General features: G+C 31.8%; 1 protein-coding gene across 1 annotated transcript; it reads left to right on the top strand.

Annotated features, from left to right (window-relative positions):
• Positions 1-9,072: 9,072 nt before the first annotated feature.
• LOC119614032 (tachykinin-like peptides receptor 86C) lies at positions 9,073-11,005 on the top strand. The gene is given in 5 exon segments (XM_037970121.1): positions 9,073-9,149; positions 9,258-9,605; positions 9,677-9,795; positions 10,750-10,962; positions 10,965-11,005. Coding segments are annotated over 5 exon segments (768 nt in total). The 5' UTR covers positions 9,073-9,102.

Here is an 11,005-nt window from a genome sequence, read left to right as displayed (position 1 = left end):
ATATCTGAAAAGTAAGGAGAAGAATTTTGAAGGCGGGCGAGATTAGTAAACAGTGGATGACAAAAAATATGAATTAGTAAAATTCCTTTAACTTAACTTTAAAGCTATAAAAGCAAAATTACTTCGAAAAAAAGCTTGAGCTTGGCTTGAGTAAGCAAGAGATTAACTATCAAAGTATAGCTCGGGAAAGCTTAAATTGACCTGAAGAAAGCTCATCTATTACTAGCTTAAGCTGTTCTATAGAAAGCTCATCTATCACTAGCTTAAGCTGTTCTATAGAAAGCTCATCTATCGCTAGCTAAAGCTGTTCTATAGAAAGCACATCTATCGCTAGCTAAAGCTGTTCTATAGAAAGCACATCTATCGCTAGCTAAAGCTGTTCTATAGAAAGCACATCTATCGCTAGCTCAAGCTGTTCTATAGAAAGCACATCTATCGCTAGCTCAAGCTGTTCTATAGAAAGCACATCTATCGCTCGCTAGCTCAAGCTGTTCTATAGAAAGCACATCTATCGCTCGCTAGCTCAAGCTGTTCTATACAAAGCACATCTATCGCTCGCTAGCTCAAGCTGTTCTATAGAAAGCACATCTATCGCTCGCTAGCTCAAGCTGTTCTATAGAAAGCACATCTATCGCTCGCTAGCTCAAGTTGTTCTATAGAAAGCACATCTATCGCTAGCTCAAGCTGTTCTATAGAAAGCACATCTATCGCTAGCTTAAGCTGTTCTATAGAAAGCACATCTATCGCTAGCTCAAGCTGTTCTATAGAAAGCACATCTATCGCTAGCTCAAGATGTTCTATAGAAAGCACATTTATCGCTAGCTCAAGCTGTTCTATAGAAAGCACATCTATCGCTAGCTAAAGCTTTTCTATACATACGTCTGTCGCTAGCTCAAGCTGTTCTATAAAAAAACTCATCCATCAATAGCTTAAGATGTTCTATAAAAAGCTCATCTATCGCTAGCACAAGTTGCTCTATAGAAAGCTGATCTATCGCTAGCTCAAGCTGCTCTATAGATAGCTCAAGGCTGTTTAAAAAGATGTATTGCTAGCTCAAGCTATTTCAAAGAAAGCTCATCTACAGCTAGCTCAAGCTTTTCTATAAAAGCTCATCTACCGCTAGCTCATGCTTTTCTATAAAAAGCTCATCTATCGCTTGCTCAAGCTGTTCTATAGAAAGCTCATCTATCGCTATCTTAATCTATTCTATAGAAAGCTCATCTGTCGCTAGCTCTCTATAGAAAACTCATCTATTGCTAGCTCAAGGCTATTCTGTAGAGAGCTCTTATGTCGCTAGCTTAAGGCTGCTCTATACAAAGCTCATCTATCGCTTGATCAAGCTGTTCTACAAAAATATCATATATAGCGGGCTTAAGATCTGGATTACTTCAAATTGACCTATAAAATTGTAATTTATCTCTAGTTAAGAAGGCTTCTAGAAAGCTCATCTGTCATTAGCTTTTGCTGACCTCTATAAGGCTTTTCTTTAATTCAAGCGGACTTCTAGAAAGCTGTTCTTGCGTAAGCTTTTCTGATCTATATAAGGGTTGTCTAATGCTAGCTTAAGCGTATGTATTGAAAGCTTACTGCTAGCTTTATTAGCAGCTAAATTTGATCTATGGAAAGCTTTTCTAACCAAGTTGTTGTTATGGAAAATTTAACATTTTTAGATAAGCTTAAGCTTTTTTCTTAATAAATTTCAAAGATTCTGTTTGGTTTACTTCTAATAAATAGAAGTAAAATTCACACTGTATGCATGTACTTGAGTGTATAGCTATCTATAGTACAGCAAATTTTATAGTGTGATTAAGGATATTTGAGAAAACAATTTGAATCGAAAAGCATTATCGCACTGTAGTGGCATATTGCTACTTGTTAAATATTGCAATCAATTAAATTTTTTTGATAAAACACACATTTCCTTTTATACATTCAACCTATTATTTACATATTTATGAATTTATTTGGTTAAATTGTGCTTATGATTAATAATAATTATTATTCATATGTAATACATAACATATGTGGCGTATGATTAATACTTAATTAAATGCCTATTGTGTAAGTGGCATATGTGACGTATACTCAATGAGCAATTATAATGATAAATGACAATATAATAAGTTTTTAAATTTTTTTTTTCATGAACAAATTTATTGTTTTTATAGTTTTTTTAATTGTAGTGACAATTGTTTGTGGAATAAAAGTTATAATGATAAATGTTATTTATAAAATCGTTTGTAATTTTTAATGTATGAATTGTAGAAAGATTTTTGATTTCAATTAAAAATTAAGCTTTTTTATGATTTAATTAATTAAGCTTCTTTCTTTTGAGATTTAGAAACAAAGGACTAAAGCACTTGTTTGATATGTTTTTAATGAAATTCTACGGAATTTCAAAAAAGAAAATAACTCTTTTAGATATTAAAACTTGAAAGAGCTAAATTTTGAGGGTATTAAATTTATTTTTTGATTAATTAAATTACCGCCCTAATTGTACACATTTGATTACTCCGTTTTGGGAATCTTTCAACTTATTACGCCCTTTACTAATTGCTCATTTCTTTAAAATTTTATTTTCTTAATAAATCGTTTTCAAATGCCTTATTAAAAGCGCAATATGTCTACCCACATGTCATGGTGTTAAACACTTTCAACATCAAATGTGCCACATACTTACTAAGAAAACACTTAGTTGTTGAAGTATCAACGTACCTACATATATCAAGACATTTGTTTGAACTCATACTAGACAGTTGGTACTTTTATTTGCGTATTTAAATTGTCGTTATTGGGGGGAGTCTTAGGGGAGTCTTCAACATAAAATCCAACTTCAAAGAATTTAGCTGTGATAATAACGCCACCGTGACAGTTTGGTAGAGAGGCAACAACTGTTGCTGTCAAACATTAGAAATTGACAAATTAAAAAAAGGTTTTAAACGAAAGGGATAGTCTTGGCAGGATATAATTAGGGTAAGGACACATTTTCTTCACACTATATTGCGTGTTAAAATACAATTTTTGAAGGTTAAGCAATACGCTTTTTAAAAGGATGGTTGATGAAATGAAACACTTTAAGTTTATTAATATTAATAATTTGTCAGGATATAAGGATTAAAATGTCAATTCAAAAACCATATAAAACTTCTAGATTTAAAAAATAAAGTTAGTGACCTAGCCCTTAAATCATACATCCATCATCTGGTGTAATTTCACCCAAAAATTTCTTATCTGCTTTGTATGAGTATTAGTTTCTTACATTATTGTTCAATGTTACATAAATCCATCAATATCAAGTGTTACAATGAAAAACGTGTAACCAATCAATAATCCTTTTCTCTTTAATATTTTGTTACAAATGATTTGACAAATTCAGTTGACATACATACAACCCCTTAAAAATAAGTCTGTAACTGAAGTGTTCAAAATGCAATAATAATAAAATTTTATGCGTTGTCATGCCAATAAAATAAGAATCTAATAGAAAACAATTCAACATCGCCATCATCATCATCGTCATTTGGAAAACAGAGAATATAAACATATTTAAGAGTGCTTTTACTGAAACGTATCGAGGAACTCAAGTGTAAACAGAGGGCAAAATTAATATTACAAAATCATTTCAGAGGGCCAAAAGTGGTTTAGAAACTTTTTATTGTAAAAATAACCAGTGTTAGAAAAACTACGTTGCTACCAAGTATTATATTATTGCTTTAACTACTGCTCCAAACAATTGTCTGAAGTTGTAGCAGTAGCATTTGTTTTGTTTTATAATCATACGTTTTTAAAACTTTTGCTACTTATAAAAAAGTAAATCTCAAAATATAGCAGTAGTAATAAAACAGTAGCAGTAGAAATAGTTCTAAATAAAACATAAACTACAAATGGAGTAGTAGCTTAAAAATATAAATAATTCTATTGCTACTTTTGATAAGTAGCAATAGAAATATTTGCTACTAGTTGATCGTTCTATTGCTACCAAATTATTGAAGTAGCAATAGAATAAAAAAAAAACTTCGACAAAAAAAAAAAACTAACAAAACACATATCTCAACGGGAAAAAGATTCAGTATAGGGGCCTTACTAAGGGCATTTTTCTATAGACACAAGTACATACAGCCGCATTGCAAAATCGTTTCAATTTTACATGCTTACTTAAAAAGGTCTTCCGTTAAAGGCTTTTTAGAAGATTTTCAGTCGAAGGATTTGTAAAATAGCCTTATAGGAAATTGCATTAATAATTATACATTAGAACTTATAAGAATTATATAAAGCAAATTTTCATACAAAATTTGATTCATAATTCTTTGATAAATGTGCAAGAATCCTTTTAGTAGAGGAAACAAAATCCTCCTTGAATATCTTTTGCGAAAAGGAAGAAACTTTCATAATATATAAATATGTCTTCAGAAGGCCCACTTTTCCTGAAGTAGCAATAAACGATATTATATTTTTCAACAATAAAAAATTTGGTAGCAACTGCTACCTAAATAAAGTAGCAATGCTACCAAAATTTTGGTAGCAATGCTACATAAATTTTGGTAGCATAAAAAAATAAAAATTTTATTAAAATACGAAAAAAAAATTATGACATTCAGAAAAAGGCACAAGTAGCGGGGAAAAATGCTAGGACTTCGATTCGTGGGCCTTCTGAAGACATATTTATATATTATGAAAGTTTCTCATTGCCTTTTCGCAAAAGATATTCAAGGAGGATTTTGTTTCCTCTACTAAAAGGATTCTTGCACATTTATCAAAGAATTATGAATCAAATTTTGTATGAAAATTTGCTTTATATAATTCTTATAAGTTCTAATGTATAATTATTAATGCAATTTCCTATAAGGCTATTTTACAAATCCTTCGACTGAAAATCTTCTAAAAAGCCTTTAACGGAAGACCTTTTTAAGTAAGCATGTAAAATTGAAACGATTTTGCAATGCGGCTGTATGTACTTGTGTCTATAGAAAAATGCCCTTAGTAAGGCCCCTATACTGAATCTTTTTCCCGTTGAGATATGTGTATTTGTTAGTTTTTTTTTTTTTGTCGAAGTTTTTTGTTTTATTCTATTGCTACTTCAATAATTTGGTAGCAATAGAACGATCAACTAGTAGCAAATATTTCTATTGCTACTTATCAAAAGTAGCAATAGAATTATTTATATTTTTAAGCTACTACTCCATTTGTAGTTTATGTTTTATTTAGAACTATTTCTACTGCTACTGTTTTATTACTACTGCTATATTTTGAGATTTACTTTTTTATAAGTAGCAAAAGTTTTAAAAACGTATGATTATAAAAAAAACAAATGCTACTGCTACAACTTCAGACAATTGTTTGGAGCAGTAGTTAAAGCAATAATATTACTTGGTAGCAACGTAGTTTTTCTAACACTGGTTATTTTTACAATAAAAAGTTTCTAAACCACTTTTGGCCCTCTGAAATGATTTTGTAATATTAATTTTGCCCTCTGTTTACACTTGAGTTCCTCGATACGTTTCAGTAAAAGCACTCTTAAATATATGTTTATATTCTCTGTTTTCCAAATGACGATGATGATGATGGCGATGTTGAATTGTTTTCTATTAGATTCTTATTTTATTGGCATGACAACGCATAAAATTTTATTATTATTGCATTTTGAACACTTCAGTTACAGACTTATTTTTTAAGGGGTTGTATGTATGTCAACTGAATTTGTCAAATCATTTGTAACAAAATATTAAAGAGAAAAAGGATTATTGATTGGTTACACGTTTTTCATTGTAACACTTGATATTGATGGATTTATGTAACATTGAACAATAATGTAAGAAACTAATACTCATACAAAGCAGATAAGAAATTTTTGGGTGAAATTACACCAGATGATGGATGTATGATTTAAGGGCTAGGTCACTAACTTTATTTTTTATAAATCTAGAAGTTTTATATGGTTTTTGAATTGACATTTTAATCCTTATATCCTGACAAATTATTAATATTAATAAACTTAAAGTGTTTCATTTCATCAACCATCCTTTTAAAAAGCGTATTGCTTAACCTTCAAAAAATTGTATTTTAACACGCAATATAGTGTGAAGAAAATGTGTCCTTACCCTAATTATATCCTGCCAAGACTATCCCTTTCGTTTAAAACCTTTTTTTAATTTGTCAATTTCTAATGTTTGACAGCAACAGTTGTTGCCTCTCTACCAAACTGTCACGGTGGCGTTATTATCACAGCTAAATTCTTTGAAGTTGGATTTTATGTTGAAGACTCCCCTAAGACTCCCCCCAATAACGACAATTTAAATACGCAAATAAAAGTACCAACTGTCTAGTATGAGTTCAAACAAATGTCTTGATATATGTAGGTACGTTGATACTTCAACAACTAAGTGTTTTCTTAGTAAGTATGTGGCACATTTGATGTTGAAAGTGTTTAACACCATGACATGTGGGTAGACATATTGCGCTTTTAATAAGGCATTTGAAAACGATTTATTAAGAAAATAAAATTTTAAAGAAATGAGCAATTAGTAAAGGGCGTAATAAGTTGAAAGATTCCCAAAACGGAGTAATCAAATGTGTACAATTAGGGCGGTAATTTAATTAATCAAAAAATAAATTTAATACCCTCAAAATTTAGCTCTTTCAAGTTTTAATATCTAAAAGAGTTATTTTCTTTTTTGAAATTCCGTAGAATTTCATTAAAAACATATCAAACAAGTGCTTTAGTCCTTTGTTTCTAAATCTCAAAAGAAAGAAGCTTAATTAATTAAATCATAAAAAAGCTTAATTTTTAATTGAAATCAAAAATCTTTCTACAATTCATACATTAAAAATTACAAACGATTTTATAAATAACATTTATCATTATAACTTTTATTCCACAAACAATTGTCACTACAATTAAAAAAACTATAAAAACAATAAATTTGTTCATGAAAAAAAAAATTTAAAAACTTATTATATTGTCATTTATCATTATAATTGCTCATTGAGTATACGTCACATATGCCACTTACACAATAGGCATTTAATTAAGTATTAATCATACGCCACATATGTTATGTATTACATATGAATAATAATTATTATTAATCATAAGCACAATTTAACCAAATAAATTCATAAATATGTAAATAATAGGTTGAATGTATAAAAGGAAATGTGTGTTTTATCAAAAAAATTTAATTGATTGCAATATTTAACAAGTAGCAATATGCCACTACAGTGCGATAATGCTTTTCGATTCAAATTGTTTTCTCAAATATCCTTAATCACACTATAAAATTTGCTGTACTATAGATAGCTATACACTCAAGTACATGCATACAGTGTGAATTTTACTTCTATTTATTAGAAGTAAACCAAACAGAATCTTTGAAATTTATTAAGAAAAAAGCTTAAGCTTATCTAAAAATGTTAAATTTTCCATAACAACAACTTGGTTAGAAAAGCTTTCCATAGATCAAATTTAGCTGCTAATAAAGCTAGCAGTAAGCTTTCAATACATACGCTTAAGCTAGCATTAGACAACCCTTATATAGATCAGAAAAGCTTAGCGCAAGAACAGCTTTCTAGAAGTCCGCTTGAATTAAAGAAAAGCCTTATAGAGGTCAGCAAAAGCTAATGACAGATGAGCTTTCTAGAAGCCTTCTTTAACTAGAGATAAATTACAATTTTATAGGTCAATTTGAAGTAATCCAGATCTTAAGCCCGCTATATATGATTTTTTGTAGAACAGCTTGATCAAGCGATAGATGAGCTTTGTATAGAGCAGCCTTAAGCTAGCGACATAAGAGCTCTCTACAGAATAGCCTTGAGCTAGCAATAGATGAGTTTTCTATAGAGAGCTAGCGACAGATGAGCTTTCTATAGAATAGATTAAGATAGCGATAGATGAGCTTTCTATAGAACAGCTTGAGCAAGCGATAGATGAGCTTTTTATAGAAAAGCATGAGCTAGCGGTAGATGAGCTTTTTATAGAAAAGCTTGAGCTAGCTGTAGATGAGCTTTCTTTGAAATAGCTTGAGCTAGCAATACATCTTTTTAAACAGCCTTGAGCTATCTATAGAGCAGCTTGAGCTAGCGATAGATCAGCTTTCTATAGAGCAACTTGTGCTAGCGATAGATGAGCTTTTTATAGAACATCTTAAGCTATTGATGGATGAGTTTTTTATAGAACAGCTTGAGCTAGCGACAGACGTATGTATAGAAAAGCTTTAGCTAGCGATAGATGTGCTTTCTATAGAACAGCTTGAGCTAGCGATAAATGTGCTTTCTATAGAACATCTTGAGCTAGCGATAGATGTGCTTTCTATAGAACAGCTTGAGCTAGCGATAGATGTGCTTTCTATAGAACAGCTTAAGCTAGCGATAGATGTGCTTTCTATAGAACAGCTTGAGCTAGCGATAGATGTGCTTTCTATAGAACAACTTGAGCTAGCGAGCGATAGATGTGCTTTCTATAGAACAGCTTGAGCTAGCGAGCGATAGATGTGCTTTCTATAGAACAGCTTGAGCTAGCGAGCGATAGATGTGCTTTGTATAGAACAGCTTGAGCTAGCGAGCGATAGATGTGCTTTCTATAGAACAGCTTGAGCTAGCGAGCGATAGATGTGCTTTCTATAGAACAGCTTGAGCTAGCGATAGATGTGCTTTCTATAGAACAGCTTGAGCTAGCGATAGATGTGCTTTCTATAGAACAGCTTTAGCTAGCGATAGATGTGCTTTCTATAGAACAGCTTTAGCTAGCGATAGATGTGCTTTCTATAGAACAGCTTTAGCTAGCGATAGATGAGCTTTCTATAGAACAGCTTAAGCTAGTGATAGATGAGCTTTCTATAGAACAGCTTAAGCTAGTAATAGATGAGCTTTCTTCAGGTCAATTTAAGCTTTCCCGAGCTATACTTTGATAGTTAATCTCTTGCTTACTCAAGCCAAGCTCAAGCTTTTTTTCGAAGTAATTTTGCTTTTATAGCTTTAAAGTTAAGTTAAAGGAATTTTACTAATTCATATTTTTTGTCATCCACTGTTTACTAATCTCGCCCGCCTTCAAAATTCTTCTCCTTACTTTTCAGATATTATAATGGAAAACAACGAACTGTTTGTTACATGCTATGGCCGGATGGTCGTTATCCCACATCTATATTAGATTATTGGTAAATATTTACACATTTTCCACAATCATTTAAAAACACCTACAAACACTTGTTTTACTTATAACACAACTAACACACTTCCGTTTAATCTGTAATTCTTCCCTCAAGCTATAACATCATAATACTGGTCATAACATATGGCATACCAATGGTTGTAATGTTAATCTGTTATTCTCTTATGGGACGTGTATTATGGGGCAGTCGTTCGATTGGTGAAACCACTGAACGACAAATGGAATCAATGAAATCAAAACGAAAAGTCGTTCGCATGTTTATAGCGATTGTTTCAATATTTGCGATATGTTGGTTGCCCTATCATTTGTTCTTTATCTATGCATATCACAATAATCAGGTGACATCGGCGAAATACGTGCAACATATGTATTTGGGTTTCTACTGGTTAGCTATGTCGAATGCCATGGTGAATCCCATTATCTATTATTGGATGAACAAAAGGTAGGAATTTCTTTAAATTGAAATGTGTATTATTTTTATGGATATAAAGTTAATATTCTTTACTTTTACAGATTTCGTTTATATTTTCAAAAAATCATATGTTGTTGTTGGCATAAGTCGTCTAGTAAATTGAATTCACCACGCAGCCGTTTGACTTTAAATAAAAATTCATCGAATAATTTAACAAGAGGTAAGTGTTGAGTAAATATTTAAAAATAAAGATACTTTCTATAGGTAGCGACTGAAAATTTTCCATAGAGTAGTTAGTTGAGCTTTCTATAGAACAGTTTGAGCTAGCAATAGATGAGCTTTCTATAGAACAGCTTGAGCTAGCAATAGATGAGCTTTCTATATAAAAGCTTGAACTAGCAATAGATGACCTTTCTATAGAACAACTTGACCTAGCGATAGATGAGCTGTCTATAGAACAGCTTGAGCTAGCGATAGAAGTGCCTTCTATAGAACAGCTTGAGGTAGCAATAGATGAGCTTTCTATAGAACAGCTTGAGCTAGAAATAGATGAGCTTTCTATAGAACAGCTTGAGCTAGCAATAGATGAGTTTTCTATAGAACAGCTTGAGCCAGCGATAGATGAGCTTTCTATAGAATAGCTTGAACTAGCAATAGATGAGCTTCCTAAGAAACAGCTTGAGCTAGCGATAGATGAGCTTTCTATAGAACAGCTTGAGCTAGCGATAGATGAGCTTTCTATAGAACAGCTTGAGCTAGCGATAGATGAGCTTTCTATAGAACAGCTTGAGCTAGCGATAGATGAGCTTTCTATAGAACAGCTTGAGCTAGCGATAGATGAGCTTTCTATAGAACAGCTTGAGCTAGCGATAGATGAGCTTTCTATAGAACAGCTTGAGCTAGCGATAGATGAGCTTTCTATAGAACAGCTTTGAGCTAACGATAGATGAGTTTTCTATAGAACAGCTTAAGTCAGTGATAGATAAGCTTTCCATAGAGTGATTGAATAGATTGAGTTAGTGATAGAAAAGCTTTCTATAGAACAGCTTGTGATAGTGGTAAATAAGCTTTCTATTGAATAGCTTGAAATAGCTTTAGATTAATTTCACTTTTTGAAAGCTTTTTGGAATTGTTTCAATAATTTTTACCATTTTCTCCCAATGTTTTTTCGCAGTTGAACGCAAACCCTATTGGAAACGCAGCACGATCGAAACACAAATACAAGTGGCAAACTCTTCATTGCGTGACCGACAGTCCAATCATTTGGGCACCATCTGTAATCTTATACGACACGATAGTGCACCCGAAAAACAGCGAACGGACAGTGAAGGTTCACCTTTATGCATATCCATACACAATGGCATCGAAAGGCAAAAGGTTAAAATCAAATTATATCATGTGATGAAGACAATAATCCCATAGAATCATAA

Source organism: Lucilia sericata, unplaced genomic scaffold, assembly GCF_015586225.1.
Source record: "Lucilia sericata isolate MDLA Ls3-8-SP2 unplaced genomic scaffold, ASM1558622v1 Contig002522F_arrow, whole genome shotgun sequence".
Taxonomy (NCBI): domain Eukaryota; kingdom Metazoa; phylum Arthropoda; class Insecta; order Diptera; family Calliphoridae; genus Lucilia; species Lucilia sericata.
This window is presented reverse-complemented; position numbering and strand designations above follow the sequence as displayed.